The following is a 13,295-nucleotide window of genomic DNA, read 5'->3' as shown; positions in this document are numbered from 1 at the left end:
GAGGCTTCGTCTTACCTTCTATGTGCTTGGACAAATACAAGGAGACAGAACCATGTTTTGACATCACAAAGGGCCCAATCCTAACGGAGAATTGCCGCTTTGAGCACAAAAATTGAAGTTAGCAGAAGATGTACGTTGCTTTCCCAGCACTGCTGACTTCTTTGACAAACCGCACGATATTGTTACCTGAGACCTTTAATGGAAGCAGTGTAGCAGCCAGACACAGAATGAAGGCTTTCAAAAAATAAAAAAAAATAAAAAAAAGGAACTCTCAGCTGAACTCATCCAGCTGTGCCGAGCTTCATCTCCTCCTCCTGACTCCCCGCCTTTCTCCTTTTGCCTCTTCTCCCATTTCACTTGGTTTCTTTCTCTGCACGCTACTTTTGCTTCGTCTCCACGCCGCAATTTGCGAGTGTGACAACGCCGCTTCCCGTATTGACGGCGACCTCGATGCCGGGGCTTTCATTTTTGCGGCGGCGGTCGATGGAGAGACACGCGTGGCCAGGGGAACCATTTAATGGACGCGCTCTCGGCGTGGCACTGTCACAGCCACTCAGTGGGGCCATTGATGAGCGAGCGAGGTTCTCCCCCTGACTGGCTGACAGGGCTTAAAGGTTCCAGTCAGGAAGGCGTGGGAGCCCAAGCAGCTTCCAGACGCCGCTGCATATCAAGCAGGCTGGCAGAGCTGCTTGTCTGCAGCCTCGCAGCGAGCAGGGCGACGGGGTCCTTTGATAGTGAGACGCTAGATGTGGGTGACGGAGATAACAAGACGCTACAGTAGAGGGAAGGCACGCGTGCGTTACCTGTTTCTGCCTGGCTTAAACACCTGGGACTTCGCAGAGTCTACAGCAACAGTAGGAGCAACGTATGTGAGCACGTTTCGGGGGCAAGAGGCTGCCGTCATATATTCACATGGCGCTAATTGGCAAGTTATTAAAGATAAAGTAAAATAAATGATTAACTTGAATTCATCTGGTTTCGCTCTGACGGATTACAGAAAAATCTGGGGGACGATGATGAAACGTGCTGACTCCGACGTTCATTCTTTATAGATCAGAGGACTCGGGTCGAGTCTGAAGAAACTTTTCCCACACTGACTCCTGCCCTCACTCATCAGTATTCAGCGCAATAGTGCACTCATCGGCTCCATTACTGGGGATTCAAAAACAATAAAACATTCACTTGTATCAGTGGCCTTGGGCTCGCCCTCAGCTGATTTGATTCCAATAATACGCCGCTTCGTATTTATGCGATTCGCTTCTTTTAAGAAAAATTGCATCAATTTCCTGGTTACTCGCAGAAGCCTTTAGCAGAGGGCTCACACACACAACACACAGCGTGTGCATTGTAAAGATATTTTGCGAGGATTAAATGGAGGAAACATTTTATTTTTCAAGAAATACTCTATTTCAGTACAGACATGTATGTGTATGTGCACGCATGATGCACCTGAAGCAGCAGCAGTGATGAAACTTGGTGGCCAGTTTGAGAATGCAAACCTGGAGATGGGAACTGGGTTTGATCTCACGTCCAGTAAAGCAGCAGGCTGGTGGGGGGAAGCGATTGAGACAGAGAGAGACAGAGAGAGAGAGTGAGAGTGAGAGTGAGAGTGAGTGAGTGAGTGAGTGAGTGAGTGAGTGAGTGAGTGAGTGTGAGAGTGAGAGAGAGAGGAAAAAAAAACCCTGAGTGGGGGTTGCTGGAAATGAAAATTGGAGATTGGGAGCGGGATAGAGACAGAGACGCAGACGGAGCCAGGCTGCTCCTGACTTCGCCTGCGGCCGTATTATCTCTCACACCGCAAAACCGAAAAGAGAATAATAATTAGAGGCCCGCGCCATTTTCACTTTTTTGCACGCCGGCGCTCTGCGCTGATTGCATTTAATTAGCCGGCTGCGGCTGAATCGATACGGCCGAGGCCGTGACAAAACAATGGCACGCACATCATGCGGCTCCGGGCGGCAGCGGGAGTGGCAGGAAGTGGAGTTTTGATGGACAAGACGAGGGGAAGGATGTGATCTGAAGTGACATTTCTGTGCAAGTCGGCGAAAGAGACGTCACGCTGTCATAAATAAAGCCGAGGCGCACGCGTGCACGTCTGCATGCTCGCGCGTCGCATTTCAGCGGCAGACATATTAATTCATCCTCTTATATACGGGATATTAAATCATGCATTCACTAAAAAAAAAAAAAAAAAAAAAAGAGATCTGGTCTCAACCTTCAATGCTGCTGCTGCACGAGTTTTGTGTTTACATCACAACTACTGTAGTCTTAGGGCAGACTTAATCTTTGTTCCATTTTTCAAATTTCAAAACTGTCAGGTTTTACTGGTCTGGTATGTACGTCGCCGCAGCCCTAGGGGTGACTTCTGGTACTGCTCCATTTATTCCATAATCACAAGCTCCATGCACAGGAGCAGGAATATGCGTGGCACGAACGACAGGAAGCGAGCACCCGTATTTGTATGCACGTCTGGCGTGCAGTGTAAACGAGCCTTTTTCAGTGAGGGATCTTATGCAGAGACCCTCGTTAGATTATTTTGAGCAGGCTCGCCGGGTGTTTCAGCCACACTAATGGTGGCGTGATGAATAGGTATTCAGGAGAGGTCTCTCTCTTTAAGCCTCGGCGCCTCGGGCTACTGGCCCTCTCAGGCCCAGCGCTCGTCTGTTACTGCTCTCAGTGAAAGTAACAGCATGCAGTCGGCTGGCGCAGGGATCTTCAGAAGAGAGCACTCATCACTTGTCAGCCACACGTTCCTACTTGCCCCGGTGTCAGATTGATAACGGGTTTCTGCTGTTCGTGAATCTCGCTTTCTCTCCAATCCAGACGGTGTCGAACAAGATTGTTAGATGTACAAACAGTGAGACTTAAACCAAAAAAAAAAAACACAAATCTATTTTTGTGGGTTCCCATTTTTTGTAATTGTTTGGAAAAGGCTGCGCCACAAACGTGAGTGAAAACGGAACCTTTAAGCCGCATTTCGCAAGTGCACGGGTGATTACAGCTGAGCGGAAAAACGTGATGATTTGAAGAACACTGGAAGGAAATTGAAACATTTTTCAGTTCATCACTTGTTATGAACTGCACGAAGGTTGCTCTCAAATAGGAGCACGCGGTTGTTGTGCAGAGGTGGGCCGCTGCATACAGTGAGAGTCATTAGAATTTAAATTAGGGATTTAATCTGTGGGTGTCGTTGGGAACACGCGTCCCCTCTCAAAATCCTTGCTAAATGACATTTCTGCCGCTCTCATTGCTCTCGCTTGAAGGTTGGATCCTACATCTCCAACGTGTCTCATTCATTTATTTATTTATTTAACCGGAGGCAATCAGGCTAAAGTCAACAATGACGCGTCCCCTGGAGGGACGAGCAGGCGGAGTCACAGACGGCGCACTCTTAAAAGGCGCAGGATATATTTATGTTAACGATTAGCAAAAGGAAGTGCCGCCGTAATGGAGAAATCATCCCCAATTCCCTCCTGCATGGAATATTAATGAAAGGGATGGCCTTTTCTGATATCATATCTCCCAGGCTGCACTCACAAATATCATCATTAAGCAACCAGCCAGTCTGCGGCCGTGCTCAGACTGACAAGTGCGCCGCTCGACGCACGCACACGCATTGACTGGAGACAATAAAAGCGCGACGGCAACTGTTCTATCACGTCTACACGCGCACGCACACTGACCTCCAGCTTAGCCAGGATGCAATTTACATGTGCAAGAGGGGCTGAGCTGAGCAGTGGTGTACATGCAAGTGCAGCCGACTCTTCTTCTGCTGCACCTGCAAAGAGAGACGATCCTGCCGTAACCTTCGATCCAAGGAGACTCTCCACCGCACAGCCCAACACGCTTTCCCCTCGTCTCCCGCTTGCACAGAATATCACGCTGCAGTGTGCGGCGCCGCTTCCTGCACCCCAGTCCCCGAGAATGCTCAGCTAGCTCATGCTCTGTCGGCTCGTTTGTTTAAGCGTTGAACGGATCAACTACACCCCCTAAGACAGCTGATTACACGGAAGCAGTAATGCATGATTTTTGTTTTTTTGTTTTTTCATCTCCAGTCGTAATTCCTTCTGCCAACAGGGCAAACAACCACAAAAGCACACAGCCCACAAGCTCATTTGTTTAACTACAAGTTTTTTTCCGCACCATTTTCACCCCCATAACTCGGCGTGGCTGTAAATGTAATATTCCGTTAGAGGCTGTTTTGGGATTTCTGTCCGCTAGCACGCTGAGCCTGTGTTGCACTAATAATGTGTCCCTAATTAAATGTTACAGCTTCTCTGAGCATTAATGACCTGAAGACAAAGGATACAAATGGAGGTTTCAGCTTGAACCCCGCACAAAGTGGCTGGATGAAAAGACTGCAGGCTGGCTGTGTCCCTTTATTGCTTGCATGCAGTTATGGCTGATGGGCCGGGGCCTTTGTTAGCGCCTGACCGTGTAGAATGCAGCACATTAAGAGGGCTTTTTTTTTTCTTTTTTTTCTCATATATAGATTTTTTTTTTTTTTTTTTTCCCGCTGTAATTTCTCAGTCAAGCAGACTGTAATTGGCAGGATCTCACCACTCCTCTCGGCTCCTGTTTGTTTTGCCGCTGCAGACGTGGCAGAAAACAAGGAGCGAATCCATCACCTCCGGGACTTTGAAATGCATCACTTTCCTCCTCTCATCCTGTCAGTTCACCCTCTCTGCCTCTTCTACTAAGCATCACTTTCCATGCCATTCTTCTCTCTCCATTTATTGCATCATTATTATTTATCATTGTTATTTGCTCCGCCTGTGTGCGACCATCGTCTGCAAACTGCCCTCCCGTGACTTTGTCACCGGGTGTCGGATCTTGAGAACGGCAACACGTCAAAAACACACCATCGCAGATACTTTGTCAACAGGCCGCCTGTGCGCTGGGCTAAAAGCAGAGCTTTCAAGAACAGCCTGGGCTTCATCCCGCTGGCAGACACACACGAGATGCGCCGTTACGTTTGATGAAACAAAGCACTTTGCCGGTGCAGTAATGAAACAATGGAAAGCCACTTGACTCTGGCACGGCAGATTTTGAAAATGCTTTCAAGAGCAAAATTAATGGCGAGATTTTGCAATTATTAACATGCCAAAATGGATTTCTCTTATCCACTTGTGCTGTCTAGAATGAGATGATGTAATGGCTGGTAATAAATAAATGTGAAGGGCGCTGAGACGACAACTTTCTAGAAAATAAAAAAAAGGAACAAAATTATTTATGCCGAGCGCCGCAGATTTGATGGCATTTTAGAGATGCAACTGGTTGTCATTTGGAAGAATCTCCGTTAATGGGCCCGTCTTAGCCTCCAATCAGACCTGTTGAACTGCAGACGAAATGCCCGCAACGGCTCCATTCCGCAGGAATTGCTCACACAGCGAGCGTGTTTGGTTAGCCGGGCGGGAGCAGAGGTCAGGGCGCGGCAGTGGCCACTCTGCTGTCAGATTCAGAACAAGGACGGAAGGAAGTTTGCGGCACTCGGAGCGGGAACGGAGTCACAAAGCTGGGAAATGATCCCAGTAATTGTGTGCGCGCACGTGTGTTCGGCCGGTTCGAGCGGGCGCAGTGACTGGCGGATGCACGATACGCCGAGTCGCTCTCGGTCGCCGTCGTTGACGTGAGAAGGTTCAGATCAGAGGAGAGTGGCCACGCTGTGCTGCAGAATGCACGGCAGCTGATTGCTGCATGCAGCTGCCGTCAATTGCTTTTGATCAAGGCCCTTTCTTCAGCCGAGCCAAGCCCCCGGCTAAATGCGCCGCCCTACTTGTCCCTGATCAGGCTATCTGATATTCTGCGCTGTATTATTCATTCAGACCAAAAAAAAAAAAAAAAAAATCCTAACAATAGCACAGATTTAACACTGAAGGGCGAGAAATATATGTGCATATACTGGGAATGATAAAACTTATTATTGACAATAATTATTGTTGCGCCATAAATTTGAATGTGTTATTGTCACATCATGTACAAGGTTTCCGATTCTGATTGACTGGAAAATAGTACGCCTCCAAAAAAAAGAATGAATGAATTACACACAGCTGGAGGGACACTGAATAATCATCCTTCAATTAAAACATGTTTTATCACGCAGTTTGTTTCACAAGGTTCAGTTGTGGGCCTCATGGGGACAATCACATGTGCTCGGTTTTATCAGATTTTTTTTATTCTTTTTGCAATCTTAACAATTACATGAATTTCTACTTGGTTGGATCTCCAATACAAGTCAATTCATGACATCTCCACTTTTATATACGTTTTGTTTATTACACATCTTATTCTGTTTCTCTTTATCTTTCTATAAAAATTGTAACAATTCGCCTTTAACATAACTATTCTTGTCTTCCTTTAACTTTATTCTCTGTGCTTAAATGAGAGCACAGACAACTGCTCAATTACCCCCTGGGAATCAAGAAGTATTTTGTGTAACAAGTACAAACCAAAGAATAGAGCGGTCCTCTGTGATGCCTGTACAAAAAAATACCCAGCGCAAGTTAAATAACTTATAGCTCTGTTGACAGGCAGCAGTGGTAGAGCATTGTGCACGTGTCTGGCTGTGAGGCTGACTAGATGGACTCAATGAGCTTTCCGTAAAGACAACGGATGAACTCACCTCAGGGTTTTGTAGGTTCTTTACAGTCAATACAAGCAGCCTGACACACTTAGTGTATTGATTTTCCTTTTTCTCACGCTGTCCCAGTGGGGGCAAACACTCTCACCTGTTGGCGGACATTATTGCACACATTGTCATTTTTAACCACCGGAACCACTGGATGTAATGTGTGCACGGTGCGGCTGAACTGCGTCTTTCTCTCTCACACACACCATGAGAGGCTTGTGTGGACATTATTTCACAGCTCAGCGGACGGAGACAGGGAATCACGGGCCACACGCCAAGAAATCCATGCGTGCAAAAACATTCGAGAAACTCGTGCGCGTGTGGAAAAAGCTCTTACTAATCCAAGTAAAGAATCGCACGTGAGATATTGGCGTGCCAGGACTGCGAGCGAGGCCTGCCCAGAGGTGTGCCGTTGCAAGCCGAACACGCGTGAGGTATTGACTCCCGTGTCCGCTCTTAAAGCGTCATCATATCGTAAGTCATAATGTCAATGGCCTCTGTCAGACACGCAGCCCTGCCTCTCCGCGGTGAGTGTTCACCGCTTGAATTATTGAGCACGCTTAACTCGATCGGATGATTCCTGTGTATTTTATGCATGCGGGGGTCAATGTTTGAAGCTCTCCCGTGGTCCGTATCGCTACAATAAAACGGGAAAAGCCCAGATGAGTTTCCTTAATCAAAGGCCCACAGGAGCTGTTAATAGATTAAACACAGCACGCCCCAGCACACCACTGTTTGCCTGCTCGGACCCTGGGGCACAGACATTTCATTTTTTGTGCCATTGACACAGTCTCCATGGTAATGAGGTCACACTTTGTTTAAGCTGATTTTGATGCTGATGCATTGGGAGCAATGTGGGCCTCCACGTCCATCATCCTATTAATGAATTATGACTCAGAAAAAAGTAGCCAGTGTGCTCTCAGACCCGGGTGACTCCGGCATCTTTGGGAGCTTGGGCGGAGGCCCTGGCCCTCACGTGCGGGGCCCGGCTGTGTCAGTCACAACAGCTCTGCATCATGGTGAAGGATGCCTGTGTAATTATAGCTGAGGTGCAAGTTTGTCCTGCGTTGCAGCTGCAAGCCTGCTGTTCTGCTGCTGCTGCTGCTGCTCAGGCAGAGATCGTGGCCAGCGCTGGGTGAGCTCGCCACTCCACCCCCGCCCCCGTCCAAGTAGAAGTTATCTCACCCACACCGTGTTGTTGTGACCTCAGGGCGTTGCAGTGCTCTACTGCCATCCATGGGTGCGCTGCCTTTTCTGCAGTTGGTGGGCATTTTTAACATTTGAAGTGATTAAATATGCCCTTTATAGCACACGCCCACAGGCTACGAGCAGCGTAGCCTCGTGTTTACAATGATGCATAAGCTCATGTTGGCACGTCCCCGTGGAGCAAATAAAATAAAGAAATAAAATGTACCCAACATGTCTACATGTATGCAAATCTGAGTCCGTGCATGCAGCAAAGATCTGCCCTGAAAGTGTTTCTGCTCAGGACAGAAATAGTCGACGGCTGAGACGTTTGCGGGAATGAGGAGAAATGCACCATGCCAGTGTTTTTTTTCTTTCTTTCCTTATTACCAGAGGGGGGCGGGAGAGACAGCAGAGAGACACGAGCTGAGTGAGAGGAGCTAAGGACTAAATAAAATTCACAGAGATGGAAACAAAAGAGAGCAATAGCGGAGCTGGAGATAATGGCACTGCAGAGGAGCCGCGAGAATTAGGCAGGCCAATTATTAGAGTGGAAATTATGAGGAATGGCTGTGAAAATTAATCAAAGAGGATTAAATTAATGCAGGTTAAATGGTTGACTTCCTGCCTTGCTAATATTTAATGAAAGCATGTTCTTTGCACAGACTTTGTGATTAGACAGATGATTGGCAGAGGCTTGAATTCTCTATTCTACTATTTCTGTCCCTTATTTCTGGCATCTGACCCGCAAGCTGTCAGAAGCAAGTTAAAATTTTAACGAGTTCAGGTGGACCCTTCTGGAATAAAAACGCAAGCCAGTGGAAGTGAAGACACCTGAGCAGAGCCAAAAGGTAGACAGGCGAGAGACGTTTAAATAGCTGTATTATGGTCACACACTGTCCACAGTCGGCTGAATTGCTTTGAGATGCACTATTTATCCTCCATTTGCGATTCTTTCTTACATGCCCACAAGTCAGTCCGCGCTACTTTGAAATGGTTTATTTCAAAGCAAATCGTGCAGGGAATTGCTTGGATATGCAGCCTCCGCAACCTCAGTGCCACCTTTTCAACAGTGTGTGATATCACTTCAGGGGGCAATTCGAGGAGATAACTGGGGGGAAAAAATGGACCACTGGTCAGAGGCCGCACAGTTTTGCAAATTCATTACGACTGCTCTTAGCGACAGAGAGAAGTCAAAAGTCCGCCTGCGTGTAAGTTTGATTCTTTGCTGCCACCCTGTGGCCACGATCATTACTGCATTCCCTGTAGACGGTACGCAAGTACACACTGCCACCACCCACCGAACGGACTCACCAGTATTTTCAATTACACGTGTTATGCAAAATATTTGATTATATATATTTATTTATTTATTTTTGTTGTTGTTGTTGTTGTTGTTGTTGTTGCAGGCTTGAAGTACAAGGTATTACAGCAGAAAATATCAGACACAGATATTTCTGTGTCTGGTTGTAATATTGCACTTCTATTTAAGTGAGAGGAGAAACCCCAGTATTAGTGATAAAAGCACAGTATAACCAGTTACGTGAACTATTATAAAACGGGGCCTCCTGGCTTCACTGTTGCTCCTCAAAACTGCCAAGTCTCTCCAGAGGGAGGCGTCGGGCAGCTGGAAGCAGTTGTTCTTCCACTAGGTGACCACACGAGGGCAGTCGCGCCCTATAAATAACCAGAGGCGGGCGGCAGCGGGCAGGTGAGTTGAGACAGAATGACATATTTGGACGGGGCTCGCGAGGCTGTCTCTTCTCATAGCACTTCACAGGACAACCCACACTGCCCACATCAGTCAGCGGCTGGGACTCGGCGGGGGCAGCCGAGGCTGACGGAATGAATAAGTCAGCGGACGGGTAGGCAGGCGGGCTTCAGAGATGACCGGACCGTTTCGTTTGAGTAGGCCACTTTGTTATCATTACACGCGATTGTCTGCGGCGCAGCGTGACACCGGTATCACAGCGCACGGAGGTGTTGAAGCAGTTTGTGCAACTTAAAACGATAAGGTGGAAATCTTTTCTTTTTTTTTTTTTTTTTTTTTTTAACACTTCAGTGACGTGAAACGGGGAGAACGAGCCACTCATCTATTAGCACAGCGCATCTGGCTAATCTGATGTCAACATTAAATGTCCACACTGGGCACTGTTCTAGTGGGAAGGTGCCGGCCAGCCTACCAAAGATAAAACATTGTTTTTCCCAGGTCATGAGGATGCTTTGTAACTATATTAACTTAAATTTCAAAGCAAAAACAAGGGAAACAAATGATTCAACACTTTCAATGACTTTGACTATGCTTTCCTGTATTCTGCTCAACCGTACGCACTGGGCCGTAAAGCTTCTACCAAGACAGGCATATGTAAAAATTGGAGAAATTGGATGTGGGAATGAGTCGCTCCTGCTGAACTGGCAGGACTGAAGGCACATCCTAACTGCAGAGGGTGCAGATAAACGTCAGGGAGCCCTTTGTCCTAAAATAAACTCAAATCACCTTTGAGGTGGAATTTGTGATTTCTCTCTGACACTGGCTTACCTGCTATTATTGTGCTGGGAGCTTAAGATATTTGGCTCACCAGTTCAACAAAGGCAACGCCCCCCCCCCCAAAAAAAACACTTTAAAAATAGAATGTAATCCAATTCTTCAGTAAAAACATTCTGTGACAGCTCCGCAAGGTAAAATCCCTTTTTGCCATTAATAGCCGTAATCCACTACAAACCAAATCGTCTTTGCCTATGTGCCATTTTAGTCATCTCTTCAAATTTTGCGTATTGGCTCATTTTAGAGCATTAGAAACATTTTGAGTTGCAGGAACACAGCAGTTGATTCAATGATACGGCAATTTATCGCGCCAGGTTCTGACACTGTGAGAATACAAGTTTTTAACCACAAACGAGGATGTATCACGGAGCCAAATGATGGATAATCTGTCATAAGCAGCTGTGGGTATTAGCAGCTGGATGCCCGGTCCGTTCTAAACCTTGGCCAGTCGGCCCGTTTCTCCGTCCACAGCCTGCGGTCATTTCTGTTTTCACCCTGCCACATCTTCAGTCCTTCTTTTGGCAAAGACGGTCTGACGAGACGCACAACCCCAAAATCGTGAGAGGAAGCTCTTTGATCTCACTCTCAGTGATCCCACTGAAGTGTGTGCATGAAGCTGGCGAGGCCACGCACGCACACACACACACACACACACAATGCACAGCAAGACAAATGCGCGCACGCTTCCAACATGAGTCACACAAGGCAGCCAGTTGTCAATAAAGACAAAGGCAGAGATTGGCTACACGTATGCAAAACAGGGTAGGTGAGCGATGGAACAGAGAGCTGGTCGGGAGGGGGTGAGGCAGCCAATGCGCAGCTCTGCATCTTGAGGAAGGAATAGGGTGAGAGAGAGAGAGAGAGAGAGAGAATGTGCTGGAGGGAGGGAGGGAGGGAGGGGGTGAGGCTGAGTCTGAGGCAGTCATCTGAGAGGAAAGATTCCAGCGCGATGCTGCTGGATGTAAGCCGCTCTGCCCGAACCAGCGCCCGGCTGTCCCTGTGAGCGAGCCAGCCGCGTCGTCCGCTGCCCACTGCGCTCCACCGGCTCTGGGGGTCGGCGGGGGGGGGACTGCCTCACACCGCTGCTCCGGCTGAGGTCGACGCCGACTTGGCCGTCTGGCTGAATACAGGGCGTCTGGAGCGCTGAGGGGTCGGCTGGAGCGGCGGAGGTCCAGGGGAAGGACAGGGGCTGGGCTGTCGGCCAGCCTCCCACCCACCCACCCCACCATCAGGAGGTGAACATGACCGTTCCCATGCTGAAGATCGGGGCGGTGCTCAGCACCATGGCCATGGTGACCAACTGGATGTCTCAGACTCTGCCATCTCTGGTGGGACTAAATGGGACCACCGTCTCCAGGGAGGGCACCTCCGAGAAGATTGTCAGCGTGCGTATGACTTTGTCTTGGCTACTGTTGTTTTCTTTGTTTTGTTTTTATTTTTTGGGCAAAATCATAAAGCATGTGCGCACATTTGTTTATGTGTGTGTGTGTGTTTGTTGGATTTAGGAAAAGAAATAAAGAGCTGTGGCTGATCTGTGGAGGTATGGTGAGGAGCAAGTTTGCTGTGATTAATTAGAGCGTTGCACAGATGGGAGTGCGACTCTGGAAGTGTGTCTGGCGGGCCGTGTTGTCTTAGTAAAATAGAGCTGATGGATTCAGACAGGCATGTTTGAGCAGTGTTTTCCACCAAATGCAAATGATGCACATGTCTGTGGAAAAACCCTCCTCCTCACCCCCAAGTGTAATGTGGCCGTGAGCAAGAGCAGGAGGACGCAGTGTGAGGACTGCCCCAGAAAGAAGAAAAATAATAATAAAAATCATATGTTTTTTCTGGCGGTGGTGACAAGAGGTAGGGAGCCTCTTTGAGTGATGTGGCTGCTGATCCCATCTGTCAGTCACCTCGAGGGGGCGGAGGGACGGTGCTGGGATTTGGAGGTGATGGAGAAGACAGGAAGACAGAGACCAGGTTGCGGAGTGAAGTGTCTCATTTGTCCTTTCTCTCTCGCTCCATTTGGCCCGACGTCCGCTCCGCTGGAATCGTCTTTGGCGTCGAGGGAACAGACGCGAGAGTTCCGCCTTCAGCGCGCCCCCTCCGAAGAAATGCTCCCAAAGTTCAGTGCGTGTAAATGACAATTGTGTTAAGTGCCGCAGAGGGAGACAATGAGAAGTCTTCCGACAATTGAGAGAGACATTTCCTGGTTCATCAGCAGCCAGCGATTGGCTTTGACTCCTTCCTGAGTGTCTTTATGCCCCCCACCCTCCTCCCTCCCTCCCTCCCCCCCTCCCTCCAGCCCATTAAGCAAATGCCCTGCGCCAATGAAATAATTGAATGAAATGGAACGCCCCAAGAGACTGGTGTCTATCTGTGTGTGTTTGCCTTCACTCTACTCTGTGCCTTTGTGATCAGGCGTTCTTGCCTCAGTTGGTGTCTACGACGTCATAATTTATACACGTTAGTAAAAACATCAATCCTTCCAAGTGACTTTGCATTTTATAAGCATGTTGACGGGTCTTAGAGGAGACAAGAAAAGTCAGGCCCGCCTCGGTGTTGTTTTTGTTGTTCCCTTTTCCTTTAATGCCAAGTGCCAAAAGCGTTGTTTATCTTTCATGAAGCACTATAAAGTTTAATCGCAGAGGGCTTGCTTCCAGGCAAAAAAATCATGATCAAATGTCTCACATCGTCAGGGTGTGAGGCACGTTTAAATAATTTACAGCGCTGAAATCCATCGTCCCACCCTGGCAAGTTGGGGGTCTGACGCCTGCTTCACCCGGGTCAAGAACAATAAGCCTCGTTTGCTCCGTTTCCCCTCCACGAACTCACTCCAGTAAAGACTTGTGACTGCATGGGGAGCTTCCTCATTTCCATTTCAAAAGAGTGGTTGGGGAGGAAAATTATACACAGTTATGATTTTCTTCCAGGCAAACCTCATCCAAGAGC

At 48.0% G+C, this 13,295-nt stretch overlaps 1 protein-coding gene across 2 annotated transcripts in view; it reads left to right on the top strand.

The window, feature by feature from the left end:
* The window catches only part of olfm2a (olfactomedin 2a), a 42,873-nt gene that overhangs the window by 10,931 nt on the left and 18,647 nt on the right, over nucleotides 1–13,295 (top strand). Inside the window, exon 1 of one of the 2 annotated variants that reach the window (XM_076038717.1) lies at nucleotides 11,304–11,743. The exons of the other annotated variant lie outside the window; for it this stretch is intronic. Coding sequence (XP_075894832.1) covers nucleotides 11,600–11,743 — 144 coding nt within the window. The 5' untranslated portion in view covers nucleotides 11,304–11,599. Of the gene's footprint in view, nucleotides 1–11,303; nucleotides 11,744–13,295 lie in introns of those variants that run through there. 2 annotated transcript variants of the gene reach the window in all.

The sequence above is a fragment of the Nelusetta ayraudi genome, unplaced genomic scaffold (genome assembly GCF_046127955.1).
Source record: "Nelusetta ayraudi isolate G7.1 ecotype Tasmania unplaced genomic scaffold, CSIRO-AGI_Nayr_v1 ptg000057l, whole genome shotgun sequence".
Classification (NCBI taxonomy): domain Eukaryota; kingdom Metazoa; phylum Chordata; class Actinopteri; order Tetraodontiformes; family Monacanthidae; genus Nelusetta; species Nelusetta ayraudi.
This window is presented reverse-complemented; position numbering and strand designations above follow the sequence as displayed.